Raw genomic sequence first — 21598 nt, forward strand, 5'->3', positions numbered from 1 at the left:
ACTTGCCTAGTTTGAGGTTGTTCAATTGCCATTGCCCTTCTCCTTATTTCTCCATTGCTTGCATTCTCTGCCCGTACTATTGTTAATGCCATTAGGATACTACCGAGTGAAGTCTCCTCTGGGTCTTTAATTGTTATTTGGAATCTCATGGCCCTAGATTTTTATGGGCACGTTTAGAAGGTGTTTCTGCACTGAATACTTCTAGTCGTTATGTCAATTACCAGAGTTCATTGTTTATAAAAATGTTCAGAAAGTTCACAAAATAGAGTTTTATGTGCTGCTTATTTCAATAGTAACGACAGAAATTACTAATATCTCCTAGTTCTCATACTATCTAAAATCTATTATCTAATATATCCTAGCTCTAATACTAATATCTATTATCTAATATATCCTAGTTCTAATATTAATATCTACTATCTAATATTGCTTAGTTCTAATACTAACTCATATCTACTATCTAATATTGCCTAATTTTAATAATAATCTATCATCATTTAGTTCTAATGCTAACATTAACTATCTAACATCGCTTAGTTCTAAACGATCTAATATCTACGATCAAATATATCCTACTTCTAACACTAATATCGACTACCTAATATGTCCTAGTCCTAATACTATCTGATATCTATTAGTTCTATGAGCTTGACTGGAATCAAATAATGCAAGCCATCATTTGGTATTTAAAATGCAGTTTGGCCCAAACAATTTTTCCAAATGAAGCCTTTTTTCCCCAGGTGGTATCTTGTGACTGTTTTCTTCACCGGGAGTTGAAGAAGTGTCTTTTTGTCTTTCCTTTGGAAATCTGGCAAATGAGGGCTCATAATTGGTGACAGAATCTTCTATAAAGTTGGTTATTTCACCCTGTTGCCTGTTCCTTGGTCTTCTGCTGCATGTTATTTTGGGGTTGATTAAGGGACCTGTTGAAGGATAACCCTGATGTAAATTTTCTCACATATTCCTCACAAAACGAACAATTGCATTGCATTCAGAGTTACGATATTCGTCCCAAAGTATTTATAACCCAGTTCCAGAGTTCTGATGCTGTCCCCCCCCCATTGTCACATGACCCTCTTTATGGCGAATTGCTATGTTTTGTGGCTTGTAACTAGTCTTTTAAGCCAGTTTCTGGCAAAAATGGCCATAAAATTCATTGCCTTGCTTAACAACCACAATGTTTCCTTAAAGATCTTTTTAATCTTAATAATCATTTGCTTTACAATTGAGACATTCGTTTAATAAACAGCACAAAAAAAGTTTTAAAATCAGGTTGATCATGTGGGTGCCTTGATTTACAACCATCATAACTTACGATGAAAATTCTGAGCTCCATTACAGTCATAATTTGAGGATTGTGTATATTGGATAGGAACAGCATGATAGGAAGATGTTAGATAATCCCTTCAGTGGCAAATGCAAGGGGATTATTTCATACTGCACGGGACAAGGCAATGATAAATCACTCCTGTATTTCATTCATAAATTCAGAGTTGAAGGAAGGGGTTAGAAATACACTCTCCTCACTAATTCAACTCTTCTCCCCTTATCTCTCCCATCTAGAGAGAAGGATGAAAATGATCCTGTTTAATCAGCACTAATGACTATTAATTAAAGAGTTCACAAAATGTAGTATTGCCATTTTTAAAAGAGAAAATAGAGCAAGGATTTGAAATATTTTTTGACGTCAATGAATTATATTTTTATTATAGTATGAAAAAAACTGTGTTCTACCTTTTGGAGAAGAACATGAATCGGCTTTCTCTGGCTGACCTTTGCGCATCCGGTGTGCATAAATATTTGTAATGCTTAGTTCTTTTTCTCTTTCCTAAAGAAATGCATTATTAAATTTATGTTGATAATATAGTTTATTGTATTAATGTATGTTCTTCAGAGATCATATGTTTAGTTAGGAGACACTTTTCAAGTACTATCTGTTCCTAGAAATGTTAGTGTGCAAAAGGCCTAACGTACATTAATACATTTATCCAATCTACAGTTTATATAGTTAGAGGCTGAAAGAAAAACCCACAGAAAAAAATAGGCTTATGTCAAATCAGCATTTAGTGAATAGCATCTTGGATTCCTTCTGTGGTAAGAAAAATATGATTTAAGCATCTAAATACCTTAAGTTTGAGCTTCAGCGACTCGATTTCTACGTGCAAATTTGCTGTCATCGACCGAGCTTCAATAGTCTTCTTTTTCTCAACTGCTAACTGGTGTCTAAAAGAAGCAGTATTCAATGACAGCTGCTTTTCCAAATCCTAAACACATTAGAAATAAACCATCAATAAGATTATTCAAGATTTGCAATCATACAATATTGAATTAGAAATTAGAGGAAGGCAACTGAAATTTTACCAAATGTTTCCAGAAAGATGATGATGCTCACAATCTGTTATGCAGATTAAGGAGAAAAGAAATAGAGATCCAGTTACAATATATACTTTTAATTTCTTTTTATTGGTGGAAGAAATAGCCTTCTCCAATCCTTAAATCAAGGTCAGTATGGTGGAGAAATAGAATAAAAGAACATTAGATTTTATATATTGCAATACTTAGCAAAAGAGTATTATTTATTTAATATACCAACATTACAAGCTATACTGTAAGGGAGGGGAGATGGTGGAGGAGGAGGAGACAAGACTAACATTTTGTTCATTTCAATTATAATAAAACCATAATATGCTTCATTTTTGCCTTGGTATGATGCCAAGTAAGGTAGGTTTAGCTAATATACAGGTTTAAATGTGCTGGCTAGGCTCATGTCATCAGAGATGGACTTTTTCATCTTATTAGTTAAAGCAAGAGTCATTCTTTCCAAAATCTCAATTTTCTATACAACTGAGCCAAATATGCAAAAATGGAAGGAAGTGTGAAGAGCAAGAAGTTTTGCACCACATCCACTCAAAACATCCAGGTAGTGTTTTTCAACATTCATCTCTGATTGTGTGGTGAAAATAAGATTCATAAGTAATTAGCTTAGCTAGCTTGCCCATACCACTTTTAATACATAATTCCACCTGTCTAACTCTAATCTTCTCCTGGTTTTCCTACATTCCTCTTTTCCAATAATGTCTTTTTTATATCTAGAGATTTTAATTTCATTGATTGATTTAAAAAATATCCCATTCTGCTCACAGAGCGATGCTATGCAGTTCTAAGCAATGTATGTTGCATGTTACCTGAGTTTTCTTATCCCTAGCTTCCAGTTTTTGGGTAAGTGATCTTAATTTGTGCTGAAGTTCTTCTCTCTCTTCAAGTTTTTTGTCTATACAAAGTTTCTGTAGTGCCCGCAAGGCATCCGTGGTTTTTAAGAGTTGTGCCTCAACGTTTCTTAGCTTTTGGGAAGCCCTGCGCTCTTCTTCCTGAGATTTCCTGAGAAGTACTCTCAGAGTCTGCACTTCATTGGCCTGCGTGGCCAAAAGATCAGGCAGCTTAATTTCAGCATTTTCATATTTTGTAATTGCTTTTAACTGTTGAGACTGAAGATGCTTCAACATTTTATTTTCCGTAATAAAGGTCTCCAATCTATTCTGCAAAACAGCCACTTGGTTTTTCAGTTCTTTAATTTGATGGTCTCTTGCTGACAAGAGACGGCAAGTCATGTTATTTTTCTCCTGGGCATTGATGGTATGGTCAGTAATATATGAGCTCTTTTGCTGAGGTTTCTTTTTAGGCAACATTTTACCTCCTGCATTAAAAGAAATATCAAGATGGCATATAAGATTGAGCAAAGTAAGAATCAGATCATTTTACATAAGCTTCAGAGCCAAATGCTCAAGTATGTATTCACGGCATAGATTCACTTCCTGTTATGTAATATCTTGAGACAATCTCTGTTACAACTATTGGTTGATTGACCTATTGTGAAAAATCATACCTGAACTCTCATGATATTAGCTTCCGTAAGACATAACTGCTATACTCACATAATATGCTAAGACAGTATTTAGACAGCTTTAAGATGCATTGACTTCAACTCCTAGAATTCCTCAGCCAGACATGCCTAAAGCAGGATTGCTAGCCCAGCAGCCTAACTACTATACCAAACTGCCTAGACAGACAGATGGATAGATATACATATGCATGCGTACATACCATATCCAAATAATGATAAAATAATGAATGTAATAGACTGAAACGAATGGAAGTGTGACCATTAAAATTTGCCAACTTTTTCTTTTCTTTTCTTTCTTTTTCTTTTTTGTTAATACTGGAACCTATTCCCTGGCCCTTGGCTTATTTATTGAAACCATGTGACACCGACATCTGTATGACCATGATAACTGGTGAACTACATCCATTGCTACAAGCCCCATTACCTCGATAGAGGAATTACGGACAGGGTGTGGAAAGCAGTACATTAATATATTAATCAACTGCATACAATTTAAACATTTTATCAACATTCAAATGGTTTCCAAAATGATAGTATAGTCTCTACAGTATAGAAGTGTCAGGGTAGCTAAGCAAAAGTGGAGTTATTGGACAACTGCTTGAATTTTAGGAAAGGCTTAGCTGCCATTAGTTTGGCTGAAATCTGCCAACCACAGCGAATGCAGTAGTGTTCAAAGTGAGCAATTGCCTTCTTACCTTTTGTATGGACATCATTTTTCTTTTTCTTTTCTGGTAAATTCCGCTCTTTAGTTTTTGGTGTTTCGGGCAATGGGATGATGTAGCTGCCACTCTCTTCACTTATGGAGGTTTCAGAGGCATCCGAGTGAAAATCTTCGTGATAGTAGTTCAGAGACGTTCCACAGATGTTCTCTTCTGAACAAATGCTGTTCTTGCTGCCATTGACAGCTGTTCTTGAAGCATTATCATGAAAGTCATTAGAGTAGGTAAACTGAGCACTTCCAGGCTTGCTGGAATGTTTGCTACAGCTAATGTCTTGACTGTTGGTGCTCTTACTAAGCCTACCTGGAGAATCGTTTGAGCTTCCTCTTTTTCTGCATTGCCGAGACGTTTTATCCTCTTGGACAATATGATGAAGGGCTGTATGATCAGAAGCCATCATTCCACCAATGGCAGGGAAGTCTATCAATTATACTTTATTTCCCAAAGGAAATGGCACTGTAGTCAGAAAAAGAAACAATGTATGATGTAAACATTTACTTAAGCCTTCATCCAATACATTTAAAAGTTGTTTGCTCTGATTCTGTACCAAAAAGATCACCACAATTTTGGTTCCTAGCATTATATTATTCACTTCTCGAAGAACTGATGTGTTGATTAATTAATATGCTACTTTCTTAGCATTCTCATTCACAGAATGCAACGCCTCCAGAGCCCTGGAGAAAAGGGAAGAAAACTAATTGAGGCAGAGATTGTGCAGTTAGGGCTCAGTTACCATTGATGAGAAATGAACTATAAAAATAGTACATAATGGAAGTTGGCAACACAATTCAACTTGGAAGGGAAAAGTAGCTGCTTCATTTTCCAGGTCCCTTGGAAGAGCTCTTCCACCAGGCCTTTATCTTCCACCTGTTTTTGCTTCCCCTTAATTGTTGCTATCTTTGCTTACCCACAACCCGAACCAAGCACTCCTCGACTGCCCAGAGAACAGAAGTCGAAGCTCCCGCCAAGCACGCAGGGTTTAAACTTCCTCCCCACGATGCCCAGACAGAGGCTTCTACCCGAGGTCCGTTTATTCCGTTACCGGTTCTTGGGCTTCGTTGGCAAAGAAGTGGCTGTTTAGATCTTTGCTACTATGGCAACTAGAGAACTTCGTCTCTGAGCATCATGGGACTTGTAGGGCAAAGTTGAATGGAAGGAAAAGGTAAAATGGCAGATGTTAGGGAGGTGTTTTCATCATTCCATCATCTCCAGTTTCCTTCACACTCCTCATTCCATAAATTATGTTTTTCTACTGAGCAAAACACTCCTCAATCTGGGGCTGTGAAAGAGGACGAGCTCCTTTTCCCTGATTTAATAAAAAAACAAACAGAAGTAAACCCACAATTTTTAGAGGATTTTAGAAATATTATATTTTGTGCTGGGAAATATCTGTCCTATCAGGCAAGCCATAACAAAGTATGTAAAGATATGCATGCTTATGTTAGTGTAGGTTCCAGCCAATACAATGAAATTTGTTCTGGGGTAAATTTATGAAAGGTATAAATTTATACAGGATAGAAAGAACAGTCAAATATATGTTAAAGGAACACTTAATTGGGCAATCTATGATAAAAAAAAGAGTTTTTCACGTTTTTCAGAACTTTTAATCTGGCAAGGTGACAGAGCAATTAATTCTGCCTCTGCCATAGATATGGCTACAGTTATTTGTTTTCTGGACTTCTGACCAATTAAAGTGCCTCCAAACAATACCACAATCCCAGAATTAGATTTTCTGGTTTTTACATTATTGGCATAATCACTTTCAATCTACCATTGTAGTTACAATTCTTCAGAGACCTGTATTTGAAGACCCAAGTTCACAGTTCCCTTCAAATACCTGAGAACTCTTTTTATACCCATGCAGTGCAATTGCATTGGAGCAGCAGTAAAGTGACTTAAGATGCTTACTGCACAAGCTATGTCGGGTCTGGACCACTGTGACAGATATAACAAGCTCCCTATTTCAGACGGAGATATCTCTTGATCACAGGCTTCACTTTTGTCCTCGCCCAAATTTCATTAGCAGAACAGGTGTCAGGTGGTTCCATCACTCTGACCTGCGTGGCATTGACTGCTCTTGTGTTTCAACCCGCTCTTGCTTCATATCCGAGTCATCATCTTCTCCTGACTCCTTTTCTTGCTCTCTTTTAGTTTCTCCTCCCTGAACACTTACACTATCACTAAGTGAGTTACCGTCACTAAGTGGATCATTCCAAAACTTGCATCAATTCTTTTCCAATTTTGCTCTGCAATGCTAGCAGACCTGGAAATGACTATTCTTTTGCTCCCATCGCTAAATCAATAGCTCTTTGAGCCAGGCTCATAGCCTGTAAACCTGAGCTTTCTAGCCTTTGGTTGACCTTTTCTCCTGATTGCTCTTGGAATATGCACCCATGCATTGCTTCCAAAAACCCTTAAGTGTGCCAGAGATGGCTTTCTCCCATATAGAACAGCATATGGAATATCATTAATTGAGGAACTCCACAGCCAATTGATTAAATAATTATCGGTCAACATGGCTTCTCCCCAATATGACCTCCTCAGACCATAATCCTCCAGCAGTGAGGCCTTCATTGTGTGTAACACACCATTCTGTCTCTCAATCACACCATTTTCAGCTGCTGGGTACAGATTTCTATGACTATGTTTTATTCCTAACTGTCCCAACCATTGTTGAAAACTTGTTGACATGCATTCTGAACCTCTTTCAGTTTGCAGCTGAAATACCTGTTATTTATACCTTCTTTCTACGAAGCTTACCCATTGCTTAAATTTCTGTAGCACCTGTATTTTACTCTTTAATAAATAGCAGAAACAAAATCTGCTGTAGTCATCTACAATGACCAGCACATACTTTGCTCCTCCCAAACTGGCTTGCATTGGCCCCACCAACTCTGCATGTACCAGCTCTAGAACTTTTGTTGTCTGCCTTGTGCTACTCTTGCTTACTGGGAATGCCTTGGACTTTGATGATTACACCCTTTTAAGTTCAACCTTTCTCCAAACTGTTGCATCTTTTGCAAAACTCTGAAGCTGGTATGGCCAAGCTTTCTGTGCAAGAGATGAACATATTAGATATTAGATTATTAGGGAATGGAATCCTCGCACATGCCCAAGATGGCGACTCCCGATGGAGCTCTGGTTTTACGGGGGTAATGTCCTGACAGTTGGGGGTCCTTAGGGCCAATTTCCCATCTATGGCCCATGGTGTGTTGAGAGGGCTGATTTGCTGATCCGATGGGAGCGTTTTCGGCTCCGGAAGACCTTCTAGGAGAGCGGTTTTGTGGCTTCGCTCTCTGAAACAGCTTATAATGAGACGGGCGGTGCTGGTGGGATTTGAGTCAGCAAATTTGGGCCAATAGCTTCGTGACAGCCGGCCCTACATTCATCAGAGGCTGCCGGATGGATGGCGATATACGGCTGCGATGACTGTCTGGCACCCTGGGCTGACTTTGTTAGACCCTTGGCAAGATTGGAGGTTGCCTGCAGAGGCTGGCGGTGGGTGAAATCGGCGTGGAGGAGGCCGATGGTGGTGGCAGTTTAAAATTCCAAAATGGCGCCCGAAATAGCAGTTACAGTTGGCCGTTACAGGCAGCAAAAACCAAAGCAATTTAGAGACCAAAGAGGCCTCAGAAAGGAGAATAGGGACCTTTCTTATTTATTTTCAACTGATCTCCTGGGCAATGGAAAGATGCCAATCCTTCCATTGTCGGGCCAGCTCTGGATTACCTCCCAGAGGCCTCCCCACTCTCTTTCTATAGGGGGGGGTTAAACCTTCATGCATAAAAGACCTAAAGAAAGCTAAGGAGATTAGAAATGATTGTTATGTCTATCATGGGGGCTTTGCTTCTACAAAGTGACTGCCTTATTCCATCTCCCCTCCTGTATTTTTATCTCCTATCGCCCTTTTATGACCAGATATTTGGCTTTTTGTGAATCATTTGCTATCCAGGTTTGTTGTTTCCTGTATATCAGGATGAGAATTTCCTTACTTTTATTTCATCTGAGTCTCCCTGGATTTTCGCCTACTATATATATTTCCCACAGACTATCCGTATCTCTAATCTCAAGGATTGGCTATTCCATCTATGCCTAGGTACAACATTGAAAGAACAGGACTATAGCTGCTGTTTTTCTCCCTTATATCTGGTTGCCGTGAGAGGGTGATCGATGTTCACATCTGAGTTCAAAATGGCTCTTTCTACCACTGATATGAGAGTTCAGCGGGACTAAAATGACTTGTACCTCTAATTGATACTCTCTCCACAGGACCCTGGATAACTAGGACATGCCTACCAGCTATAGACTATCTAGCTACAAAATGTACTCATTGGGAGAACTCAAACTGCGAGATGCCCCCCTCTTGCAGGTCTGGCCCTCTTCTTTATCGAGGGCCTATCTCGATGACGGACTTTGGAGTCCGGAGAGATGGCATACAGCAAAAAGAGGGTTATGGGGTTTTTTAGGGAAATTTCTTAATAAGATTTTAAGGGATTCTGGGAGGGGGGTAGATTACGTGGGTTCGGGGGAAGACCCGTGGGGGAGGGTATCTGGGCCAGCTGTAGGGCGTGGCATGGGAGGTGTGAACTCTGGGGTCAAGGAGATGATTAGATCTTACGATACAGATGCCCATAACATCGATACTGTAGGTGGGAGGGGCAGATATGGCGGGAGCAGGGGGCCACATCATCCTACGGGAGTGCGTCCTCGCTGTTTACAAGCGGTGGCGCGCTCCGACCCTCAAAGCTCTTCTCGTTCCCCAGGTTGTATGGAACCTCGGGCCCCAGGCCTTCAGCTGATGCTGTGCAACGCCAGGTCCGTGGTAAATAAAGCCCCCCTCATTTGTGATCTTATTCAGGAGGGGGGTGCGGACCTGGCGGGTATTACGGAGACCTGGTTGGGCCAGGAAGGGGGAGCCCCCCTTGTTGATATGTGCCCACCAGGTTTCCGTGCTTTCCATCAGCCAAGGTCTCAGGGGAGGGGCGGAGGGGTGGCGGTTGTTATTAACGAAGGTCTTGGACCAAGGGAGGCCACTGTTCCTGAGACGGCTGGATGTGAGTCCCTTCTTGTGAAGTGGGGTCATAGGGTGCAGTTGGGCTTGCTAGTCATGTACCTGGCTCCCTGCCATGTGGCAGCAGCCCTGCCTGAGCTGCTTGATGTTATAGCCGCGGTGGCTGTTGACACCCCCAGGCTTATGGTCATGGGGGATTTTAACCTGTCATCAGTTGGCGAGACATCTGAGGTGGCTCAGGAGTTCATGGCTTCCATGACGGCTATGGATCTGACCCAGTTAATTTATGGCTCTACTCACATGGGGGGACACACACTGGACCTAGTTTTTGTCTCTGGACAGTGGTTGAGTGATCTCGAGATAGGGGATATAGTGATTGAACCCTTGTCATGGTCAGATCACTCCCTCCTTCGCCTGGACCTTCGAACCGCCACACCCCGCCGCAGGGAGGCGGAACCGACCAGGTGGTTCCGCCCCAGGCGCCTGATGGATCCTGAGAGATTCCAGATGGAGCTTGGGCCATTTCCTGAGGTTCTAGCACACGACTCGGCTGAGGACTTAGTGGCCGCCTGGGATAGGGCGGCGGCTGATGCTTTAGACCGAGTCGTGCCTTTGCGGCCTCTGACCCAGCGCCGGTCTCACCTGGCTCCTTGGTATACTGAGGAGCTGAGGGAGATGAAGCACCGGAAAAGACGCCTAGAGAGCAGTTGGAGGGCTAGTCGTTCTGAATCCGACCGAACACTGGTAAGATCTCATATTAAGAATTACCTAGTGGCGATAAGAGTAGAGAAGAGTAACTACTTTTCTACTCTTATTGCATCATCAGATAATCGCCCAGCCGCCCTGTTTAGGGTGACCCGCTCTCTGCTCCATCAAAAGACGCGGGAAGACCCCTTGGAGGGTAGAGCTGAGGATTTTGTACAATATCTGTATGACAAAATTGCTCAGATTCGTGAACAGCTAGACTCTGACTGGATTGATCCAGAGGAGATGACAGGGGCAGGTCCTGAGAATATTATTTGGGAAGAGTTTGATCCTGTGACTCCCGAAAGCGTGGACAGGATACTGAACAGACTAAATGCGACCACATGTTTATTGGACCCGTGTCCATCCTGGTTGGTACTGGCCTCCCGGGAGGTGACGCGAGGCTGGCTCCAGGAGATTATAAATGCTTCTTTGAGTGAGGGTGTCTTTCCCACCATTTTGAAAGAGGCGGTGGTGAGGCCCCTCCTCAAGAAGCCCTCCCTGGATCCAGCTGTATTAGCAAATTATCGTCCTGTCTCCAACCTTCACTTTGTTGCAAAGGTTGTTGAGAGTGTGGTTGCACGACAACTGCCTCAGTACCTGGATGAATCGAATTATCTAGATCCGTTCCAGTTGGGATTCAGGCCCGGGTTCAGCACAGAGACAGCATTGGTCACATTGGTTGATGATCTCTGGAGGGCTCGGGACAGGGGTTGCTCCTCTGTCCTGGTCCTACTAGACCTCTCAGCGGCTTTTGATACCATTGATCATGATATCATGCTGCACCGGTTGGAAGGGTTGGGGGTGGGGGGCACTGTTCTACAGTGGTTCTCCTCCTTTCTCTCTGACCGGTCGCAGTCTGTGTTGACAGGGGGGCAGAGGTCGACCCCGAGGCCCCTTATATGTGGGGTGCCACAAGGATCGGTCCTCTCGCCCCTTCTATTCAACATTTATGTGAAGCTGCTGGGTGAGATCATCCGTGGTTTTGGGATGAAGTACCATCAGTACGCTGATGACACCCAGCTGTACATCTCCACCCCAGACCACCCCAATGATGCCCTCGAGGTGATGTCCCGGTGCCTGGAGGCCGTACGGATCTGGATGGGGAGGAACAAACTCAGACTCAACCCATCCAAGACCGAGTGGCTGTGGTTTCCGTCGTCCCGATATAGTCAGTTGGCGCCATCTCTGACTATTGGGGGCGAGTCGTTGGCCCCCACAGATGGGGTTCGCAACTTGGGCATCCTCCTGGACTCACGGCTGTCTTTTGAAGAGCATATGACGGCCGTAGCCAGGAGGACTTTTTATCAGGTTCGCCTGATTCGCCAGTTGCATCCCTTTCTGGATCGGGACTCGTTACACACGGTCACTCACGCCCTTGTCACCTCACGCCTGGATTATTGTAATGCTCTCTACATGGGGCTCCCCTTGAGAAGCACCCGAAGGCTCCAACTGGTCCAGAATGCGGCCGCGCGGGTGGTAATGGGAGCAATGTGGCGCTCTCATGTAACCCCCCTCCTGCGCGAGCTGCACTGGCTCCCAGTGGTCTTCCGGGTGCGCTTCAAGGTTTTGGTTACTATCTTTAGAGCGCTCCATGGCTCAGGACCAGGGTACTTACGAGACCGCCTCCTGCCACCAATAGCCTCTCACCGACCAGTTCGCTCCCATAGAGAGGGACTCCTCAGGGTGCCGTCGGCCAAACAATGTCGACTGACGGCCCCCAGGGGGAGAGCCTTTTCTGTGGGGGCACCTACCATCTGGAACGGGCTTCCCCCGGAGTTACGAAACATCCAAGACTTACGCATATTCCGCTGTGCCCTGAAAACATTTCTATTCCAACAAGCTGGTCTGGCCTAACTCTCCCTTTTTAATTGGCTTTTAAACTGGCTTTTAAATTGGGTTTTAAACCTCTTTAGATAAATTTGGATGTTTTTAATCTTTGAGCCTAAATTACTTAATCTGTTTCTTAATAGTTTTTAACTTCTATATGTATTTGTATTTATTATGGCTGTTCACTGCCCTGAGTCCTTCGGGAGTAGGGCGGTATACAAATATGAAAAATAAATAAATAAATATGAATAATGTTGTGCTACATTTCCAAATGTTTGGGCGCATTGAACCTTTTCTCCCTGCAACACATAAATATTATCCTGCTTTATGCCCTGTGCACATCCATTCTCATTTCTCTTTAGGAGACACTTCCCATTTACAAATGTGGTCTCAAACCCTTTTCGGTCTAGACTAGAGACACTCAGTAAATTATGCTCCATTTCAGGCACACATAATATGTTGCTCAACTTTTCCTTCAGATATTGAATCACCACACTGCCTTTTCCAATGACTTTAGCCTTCTGGCCATTCGCCAAGGCTACTGCATCTCCTCCAGCTGGATCCCTTCTGAAAAACAATTTAGAATTATTAACAATTCTTTGACTAACCCTCTATCTATTAACTATTTGTCTCTGCTATTACAATAGCTAACTTTTGCAACAGCAGCCTGCCCATCTGTTGTATCTTTTCTTTGTAAACAGTCTTTCTTCAAATGAGTCTTATCATCACAGATGAGACACCGCTGTACTGTTGCTTTCTTGATAGAAAATCTTTGCTGGACTGTAATCTGGTCTCATCTGTTACTCTGGTCTCTGCAGACATGTCTCTACAGACATGCTGTCTGTTGCTGCTCTCTCTCTGCTCCTTGGGCCCCCACCTCAGGAATTTCTCCTCATGGCTTTTTATAAAATGCTGTTTGTTTTCTTCTGAAATCAAACAGGCTGTAAGAGTTTCCATTCTGAAGTCCTGTTCTGCTTTGCACTCAAAAACAGCTGAAACAAGGTCCCATGTTCCATCAAGACTATTTAACACCAACAGTTCCTTCTGAGATTCAGGGATCTGCATGCCACAGTGTACCAACTCAATAAATAAAGTTTGTATATGCAGCAAATGCCTTTCCACACTCTCTCGTGGTTGCAAATGGGTGCTGTATAATTGTCTCGATAATTGCACAATATTGCATGCTGATGCACTTACTTCTCAATTTCAGACAAACCTCCTTTGCAGTTTTTAAATTAGCTACATTCAGGAATTGTTCATCTTCTAAACTTAAGATGATGTAGGCCAGTGCCTTATCGTGCTGCCTTTGAGCTGCTGCTGCTAATGGTCCCTGGTGTGATTTACCAACAATATCCCAGAGCTCCTCAGCCTTCAGGAAGCATTCCATTTTTGCAGCCCAAATGATATAATTCTTCTGTCCCAGTTGAGGCAGAGGGCTCTCCTTGAATTCAACAGCCATCCTGCAAGCCTTCTCTGCCTTGTTCTTTTTACTTTTTTAACACAGGCAGTCCTTCGGCTTAATTGCAGTTCAGTCTTACTGTGTCTGGTTGCTCTGGGCCCATAACCTGTTTGAATTTGCAGCAATCCAGGCTCTGAGCCGTCTGGGTCATTTAGAGAGGGACTCCTCAGGGTGCCGTCGGCCAAACAATGTCGACTGACGGCCCCCAGGGGGAGAGCCTTCTCTGTGGGGGCACCTACCATCTGGAAAGGGCTTCCCCCAGAGTTACGAAAGATCCAAGAGTTACGCATCTTCTGCCGTGCCCTGAAAACGTTTCTATTCCAACAGGCTGGTCTGGCCTAACTCTCCCTTTTAAATTGGCTTTTAAATTGGCTTTTAAAATGGGTTTTAGATCTCTTTTAGATAAATTTGGATGTTTTAATCTTTGAGCCTAAATTACTTAATCTGTTTTTAATAGTTTTTAACTTCTATATGTCTTTGTATTTATTATGACTGTTCACCGCCCTGAGTCCTTCGGGAGTAGGGCGGTATACAAATATGAAATAAATAAATAAATAAATAAACAAATAAATAAATAAATAAATAAATAAATTTAGCAGTCCCCATTGGCTGACCTGTTACCATGTCTATTCCAATTCGTCAACCCCTATATACTGACAGATATGTGGAATCGTGGCAAAAGGAAGTTGGACACTTCAGGTTCTGGTGAGCTGTGGCTTGAACTCACTGTACCTGGGACTTCTGTGGCACCTGTGGCAACAGGCTGATGACAGGTGATTTAAAAGATGAAGAGGCTGGAAATAGCCCAAGTCAGTTATGGCATTTATTATTTTTTGTAAGTTTTTTTTATCAGCTGATTTTTGTCCTGTCCGACCACGGGTCATTCCATCAAGGGAAGCTGTGTATCTCACCATATTCTATGCAAATGAAACCCCCAGGGGAGAAGGTTTGTATATCCCATGTTTGGAAGAAAGAACCTGTTTTCCTCCTGGTGGACACAAAACTGGGAACTATAGCAACAGAACAGAAAATGCCTGATAACACCAATATGGAACCAGAGTGGAAATACCAATAGATGTGTGGTGAGTGCTAATAGAACCCTACAGCCACTAGAGCCGCTTTGGGAAGAGTTCTCCACACTACTGAAAATGATGCAACAATGGACTTGGTTACTCTTTTCCTGCTAATCGCTACAGATGTTGAACAGACAGATCACAATTTCAGCTACAACAAGATTTACATCGCTGCATTGCCATATAATTGATTGACTTTGCCTAGGACTGAGGCTGTATTAGCTTCATGAAAAAGTGGGATGGTAGACATTTCGGTATCTGTATGTATGATTTCATTGCTTACGTGTATTTACTGTCAATGTTCCATGTATTTAAAATGGACCTATAGGTAAGCTACATCTTAGAGAAACACCATCAAGTGAATCTCCAGGGAATACTTGCGGAAGACTGGGTGTCGCAGATTAGGAGGGTAGTAACTTATGGGATAATTGACCTTCTATTTAGTTTCTTCCTAGAAAAGGATTTCTTGCTCCATAGCACAGAGGAATAGCATGGAATAGGGTCAATTAGACATCCAATATTACACCAGTCACCTATTGACATTGAAGGCTAATTTTTGTTTTATTCAAATGCCCTCAAACCTTATTGTAAGTTTGGGCACATTTCTGCCTATGGAGGGCATCCTTTTTGGCTGGGAGTTTTTTTCTAGATGCATCTTATTTGACTCAGGAAGATCTATACTTCTGTGTGTATCGCAAGTCCCCCCACATAATGATCATTTTTATTGGACATGCATATTGACATTGGACTTTTAACATCTCTGCTGCATTAAAAAAAAACCAAACAGAACAGCTCCGAAGGATGGTTAATTTTGGACGTTTGGGCCTGCTGCTTATACAGTGCTACCTCATACATGGTACTTGCCTAGTTTGAGGTTGTTCAATTGCCATTGCCCTTCTCCTTATTTCTCCATTGCTTGCATTCTCTGCCCGTACTATTGTTAATGCCATTAGGATACTACCGAGTGAAGTCTCCTCTGGGTCTTTAATTGTTATTTGGAATCTCATGGCCCTAGATTTTATGGGCACGTTTAGAAGGTGTTTCTGCACTGAATACTTCTAGTCGTTATGTCAATTACCAGAGTTCATTGTTTATAAAAATGTTCAGAAAGTTCACAAAATAGAGTTTTATGTGCTGCTTATTTCAATAGTAACGACAGAAATTACTAATATCTCCTAGTTCTCATACCATCTAAAATCTATTATCTATCCTAGCTCTAATACTAATATCTACTATCTAATATCTCTTAGTTCTCATACTATCTAAAATCTATTATCTAATATATCCTAGCTCTAATACTAATATCTATTATCTAATATATCCTAGTTCTAATATTAATATCTACTATCTAATATTGCTTAGTTCTAATACTAACTCATATCTACTATCTAATATTGCCTAATTTTAATAATAATCTAACATCATTTAGTTCTAATGCTAACATTAACTATCTAACATCACTTAGTTCTAAACGATCTAATATCTACGATCAAATATATCCTACTTCTAACACTAATATTGACTACCTAATATGTCCTAGTCCTAATACTATCTGATATCTATTAGATCTGTGAGCTTGACTGGAATCAAATAATGCAAGCCATCATTTGGTATTTAAAATGCAGTTTGGCCCAAACAATTTTTCCAAACGAAGCCTTTTTTTCCCAGGTGGTATCTTGTGAGTGTTTTCTTCACCGGGAGTTGAAGAAGTGTCTTTTTGTCTTTCCTTTGGAAATCTGGCAAATGAGGGCTCATAATTGGTGACAGAATCTTCTATAGAGTTGGTTATTTCACCCTGTTGCCTGTTCCTTGGTCTTCTGCTGCATGTTATTTTGGGGTTGATTAAGGGACCTGTTGAAGGATAACCCTGATGTAAATTTTCTCACATATTCCTCACAAAACGAACAATTGCATTGCATTCAGAGTTACGATATTCGTCCCAAAGTATTTATAACCCAGTTCCAGAGTTCTGATGCTGTCCCCCTCCCCCATTGTCACATGACCCTCTTTATGGCGAATTGCTGTGTTTTGTGGCTTGTAACTAGTCTTTTAAGCCAGTTTCTGGCAAAAATGGCCATAAAATTCATTGCCTTGCTTAACAACCACAATGTTTCCTTAAAGATCTTTTTAATCTTAATAATCATTTGCTTTACAATTGAGACATTCGTTTAATAAACAGCACAAAAAAAGTTTTAAAATCAGGTTGATCATGTGGGTGCCTTGATTTACAACCATCATAACTTACGATGAAAATTCTGAGCTCCATTACAGTCATAATTTGAGGATTGTGTATATTGGATAGGAACAGCATGATAGGAAGATGTTAGATAATCCCTTCAGTGGCAAATGCAAGGGGATTATTTCATACTGCACGGGACAAGGCAATGATAAACCACTCCTGTATTTCATTCATAAATTCAGAGTTGAAGGAAGGGGTTAGAAATACACTCTCCTCACTAATTCAACTCTTCTCCCCTTATCTCTCCCATCTAGAGAGAAGGATGAAAATGATCCTGTTTAATCAGCACTAATGACTATTAATTAAAGAGTTCACAAAATGTAGTATTGCCATTTTTAAAAGAGAAAATAGAGCAAGGATTTGAAATATTTTTTGACGTCAATGAATTATATTTTTATTATAGTATGAAAAAAACTGTGTTCTACCTTTTGGAGAAGAACATGAATCGGCTTTCTCTGGCTGACCTTTGCGCATCCGGTGTGCATAAATATTTGTAATGCTTAGTTCTTTTTCTCTTTCCTAAAGAAATGCATTATTAAATTTATGTTGATAATATAGTTTATTGTATTAATGTATGTTCTTCAGAGATCATATGTTTAGTTAGGAGACACTTTTCAAGTACTATCTGTTCCTAGAAATGTTAGTGTGCAAAAGGCCTAACGTACATTAATACATTTATCCAATCTACAGTTTATATAGTTAGAGGCTGAAAGAAAAACCCACAGAAAAAAATAGGCTTATGTCAAATCAGCATTTAGTGAATAGCATCTTGGATTCCTTCTGTGGTAAGAAAAATATGATTTAAGCATCTAAATACCTTAAGTTTGAGCTTCAGCGACTCGATTTCTACGTGCAAATTTGCTGTCATCGACCGAGCTTCAATAGTCTTCTTTTTCTCAACTGCTAACTGGTGTCTAAAAGAAGCAGTATTCAATGACAGCTGCTTTTCCAAATCCTAAACACATTAGAAATAAACCATCAATAAGATTATTCAAGATTTGCAATCATACAATATTGAATTAGAAATTAGAGGAAGGCAACTGAAATTTTACCAAATGTTTCCAGAAAGATGATGATGCTCACAATCTGTTATGCAGATTAAGGAGAAAAGAAATAGAGATCCAGTTACAATATATACTTTTAATTTCTTTTTATTGGTGGAAGAAATAGCCTTCTCCAATCCTTAAATCAAGGTCAGTATGGTGGAGAAATAGAATAAAAGAACATTAGATTTTATATATTGCAATACTTAGCAAAAGAGTATTATTTATTTAATATACCAACATTACAAGCTATACTGTAAGGGAGGGGAGATGGTGGAGGAGGAGGAGACAAGACTAACATTTTGTTCATTTCAATTATAATAAAACCATAATATGCTTCATTTTTGCCTTGGTATGATGCCAAGTAAGGTAGGTTTAGCTAATATACAGGTTTAAATGTGCTGGCTAGGCTCATGTCATCAGAGATGGACTTTTTCATCTTATTAGTTAAAGCAAGAGTCATTCTTTCCAAAATCTCAATTTTCTATACAACTGAGCCAAATATGCAAAAATGGAAGGAAGTGTGAAGAGCAAGAAGTTTTGCACCACATCCACTCAAAACATCCAGGTAGTGTTTTTCAACATTCATCTCTGATTGTGTGGTGAAAATAAGATTCATAAGTAATTAGCTTAGCTAGCTTGCCCATACCACTTTTAATACATAATTCCACCTGTCTAACTCTAATCTTCTCCTGGTTTTCCTACATTCCTCTTTTCCAATAATGTCTTTTTTATATCTAGAGATTTTAATTTCATTGATTGATTTAAAAAATATCCCATTCTGCTCACAGAGCGATGCTATGCAGTTCTAAGCAATGTATGTTGCATGTTACCTGAGTTTTCTTATCCCTAGCTTCCAGTTTTTGGGTAAGTGATCTTAATTTGTGCTGAAGTTCTTCTCTCTCTTCAAGTTTTTTGTCTATACAAAGTTTCTGTAGTGCCCGCAAGGCATCCGTGGTTTTTAAGAGTTGTGCCTCAACGTTTCTTAGCTTTTGGGAAGCCCTGCGCTCTTCTTCCTGAGATTTCCTGAGAAGTACTCTCAGAGTCTGCACTTCATTGGCCTGCGTGGCCAAAAGATCAGGCAGCTTAATTTCAGCATTTTCATATTTTGTAATTGCTTTTAACTGTTGAGACTGAAGATGCTTCAACATTTTATTTTCCGTAATAAAGGTCTCCAATCTATTCTGCAAAACAGCCACTTGGTTTTTCAGTTCTTTAATTTGATGGTCTCTTGCTGACAAGAGACGGCAAGTCATGTTATTTTTCTCCTGGGCATTGATGGTATGGTCAGTAATATATGAGCTCTTTTGCTGAGGTTTCTTTTTAGGCAACATTTTACCTCCTGCATTAAAAGAAATATCAAGATGGCATATAAGATTGAGCAAAGTAAGAATCAGATCATTTTACATAAGCTTCAGAGCCAAATGCTCAAGTATGTATTCACGGCATAGATTCACTTCCTGTTATGTAATATCTTGAGACAATCTCTGTTACAACTATTGGTTGATTGACCTATTGTGAAAAATCATACCTGAACTCTCATGATATTAGCTTCCGTAAGACATAACTGCTATACTCACATAATATGCTAAGACAGTATTTAGACAGCTTTAAGATGCATTGACTTCAACTCCTAGAATTCCTCAGCCAGACATGCCTAAAGCAGGATTGCTAGCCCAGCAGCCTAACTACTATACCAAACTGCCTAGACAGACAGATGGATAGATATACATATGCATGCGTACATACCATATCCAAATAATGATAAAATAATGAATGTAATAGACTGAAACGAATGGAAGTGTGACCATTAAAATTTGCCAACTTTTTCTTTTCTTTTCTTTCTTTTTCTTTTTTGTTAATACTGGAACCTATTCCCTGGCCCTTGGCTTATTTATTGAAACCATGTGACACCGACATCTGTATGACCATGATAACTGGTGAACTACATCCATTGCTACAAGCCCCATTACCTCGATAGAGGAATTACGGACAGGGTGTGGAAAGCAGTACATTAATATATTAATCAACTGCATACAATTTAAACATTTTATCAACATTCAAATGGTTTCCAAAATGATAGTATAGTCTCTACAGTATAGAAGTGTCAGGGTAGCTAAGCAAAAGTGGAGTTATTGGACAACTGCTTGAATTTTAGGAAAGGCTTAGCTGCCATTAGTTTGGCTGAAATCTGCCAACCACAGCAAATGCAGTAGTGTTCAAAGTGAGCAATTGCCTTCTTACCTTTTGTATGGACATCATTTTTCTTTTTCTTTTCTGGTAAATTCCGCTCTTTAGTTTTTGGTGTTTCGGGCAATGGGATGATGTAGCTGCCACTCTCTTCACTTATGGAGGTTTCAGAGGCATACGAGTGAAAATCTTCGTGATAGTAGTTCAGAGACGTTCCACAGATGTTCTCTTCTGAACAAATGCTGTTCTTGCTGCCATTGACAGCTGTTCTTGAAGCATTATCATGAAAGTCATTAGAGTAGGTAAACTGAGCACTTCCAGGCTTGCTGGAATGTTTGCTACAGCTAATGTCTTGACTGTTGGTGCTCTTACTAAGCCTACCTGGAGAATCGTTTGAGCTTCCTCTTTTTCTGCATTGCCGAGACGTTTTATCCTCTTGGACAATATGATGAAGGGCTGTATGATCAGAAGCCATCATTCCACCAATGGCAGGGAAGTCTATCAATTATACTTTATTTCCCAAAGGAAATGGCACTGTAGTCAGAAAAAGAAACAATGTATGATGTAAACATTTACTTAAGCCTTCATCCAATACATTTAAAAGTTGTTTGCTCTGATTCTGTACCAAAAAGATCACCACAATTTTGGTTCCTAGCATTATATTATTCACTTCTCGAAGAACTGATGTGTTGATTAATTAATATGCTACTTTCTTAGCATTCTCATTCACAGAATGCAATGCCTCCAGAGCCCTGGAGAAAAGGGAAGAAAACTAATTGAGGCAGAGATTGTGCAGTTAGGGCTCAGTTACCATTGATGAGAAATGAACTATAAAAATAGTACATAATGGAAGTTGGCAACACAATTCAACTTGGAAGGGAAAAGTAGCTGCTTCATTTTCCAGGTCCCTTGGAAGAGCTCTTCCACCAGGCCTTTATCTTCCACCTGTTTTTGCTTCCCCTTAATTGTTGCTATCTTTGCTTACCCACAACCCGAACCAAGCACTCCTCGACTGCCCAGAGAACAGAAGTCGAAGCTCCCGCCAAGCACGCAGGGTTTAAACTTCCTCCCCACGATGCCCAGACAGAGGCTTCTACCCGAGGTCCGTTTATTCCGTTACCGGTTCTTGGGCTTCGTTGGCAAAGAAGTGGCTGTTTAGATCTTTGCTACTATGGCAACTAGAGAACTTCGTCTCTGAGCATCATGGGACTTGTAGGGCAAAGTTGAATGGAAGGAAAAGGTAAAATGGCAGATGTTAGGGAGGTGTTTTCATCATTCCATCATCTCCAGTTTCCTTCACACTCCTCATTCCATAAATTATGTTTTTCTACTGAGCAAAACACTCCTCAATCTGGGGCTGTGAAAGAGGACGAGCTCCTTTTCCGTGAT

The 21598-nt window shown here is 40.7% G+C and overlaps 2 protein-coding genes across 2 annotated transcripts; both read right to left on the reverse strand.

The window, feature by feature from the left end:
* Window positions 1–249: 249 nt before the first annotated feature.
* LOC132712482 (lebercilin-like protein) lies at window positions 250–5749 on the reverse strand. The gene is made up of 6 exons (XM_060694107.2): window positions 5528–5749; window positions 4597–5076; window positions 3186–3694; window positions 2127–2264; window positions 1735–1828; window positions 250–923 (listed from the first exon to the last, which is right to left on the reverse strand). Exons 2-6 carry the CDS (start codon window positions 5018–5020, stop codon window positions 676–678), a joined length of 1413 nt encoding a protein of 470 aa, XP_060550090.1. The 5' UTR covers window positions 5021–5076; window positions 5528–5749; the 3' UTR covers window positions 250–675.
* Window positions 5750–15851: 10102 nt separating this feature from the next.
* LOC148113378 (lebercilin-like protein) lies at window positions 15852–21397 on the reverse strand. Its single transcript, XM_087895156.1, has 6 exons — window positions 21195–21397; window positions 20264–20743; window positions 18853–19361; window positions 17794–17931; window positions 17402–17495; window positions 15852–16588 (listed from the first exon to the last, which is right to left on the reverse strand). The coding sequence occupies exons 2-6, from the start codon at window positions 20685–20687 to the stop codon at window positions 16341–16343; spliced, it is 1413 nt and encodes a 470-aa protein (XP_087751282.1). The 5' UTR covers window positions 20688–20743; window positions 21195–21397; the 3' UTR covers window positions 15852–16340.
* Between the last annotated feature and the right edge of the window lie 201 nt (window positions 21398–21598).

The sequence above is a fragment of the Pantherophis guttatus genome, chromosome 5, assembly GCF_059756535.1.
Source record: "Pantherophis guttatus breed Tessera chromosome 5, ASM5975653v1, whole genome shotgun sequence".
In the NCBI taxonomy this organism is placed as follows: domain Eukaryota; kingdom Metazoa; phylum Chordata; class Lepidosauria; order Squamata; family Colubridae; genus Pantherophis; species Pantherophis guttatus.

Excerpts from the sequence above, each read along its gene's own strand:
- LOC132712482 (XM_060694107.2), bottom strand. The coding sequence starts at position 5,020 with ATGATGGCTTCTGATCATACAGCCCTTCATCATATTGTCCAAGAGGAT. Across the intron at positions 3,695-4,596 it reads AAATGATGTCCATACAAAAG|GAGGTAAAATGTTGCCTAAA; the intron begins GTAAGAAGGCAA and ends CTTTTAATGCAG. Across the intron at positions 924-1,734 it reads TTCATGTTCTTCTCCAAAAG|GTCCCTTAATCAACCCCAAA; the intron begins GTAGAACACAGT and ends ATCCTTCAACAG.
- LOC148113378 (XM_087895156.1), bottom strand. The coding sequence starts at position 20,687 with ATGATGGCTTCTGATCATACAGCCCTTCATCATATTGTCCAAGAGGAT. Across the intron at positions 19,362-20,263 it reads AAATGATGTCCATACAAAAG|GAGGTAAAATGTTGCCTAAA; the intron begins GTAAGAAGGCAA and ends CTTTTAATGCAG. Across the intron at positions 17,932-18,852 it reads CTAGGGATAAGAAAACTCAG|GATTTGGAAAAGCAGCTGTC; the intron begins GTAACATGCAAC and ends TAATGTGTTTAG.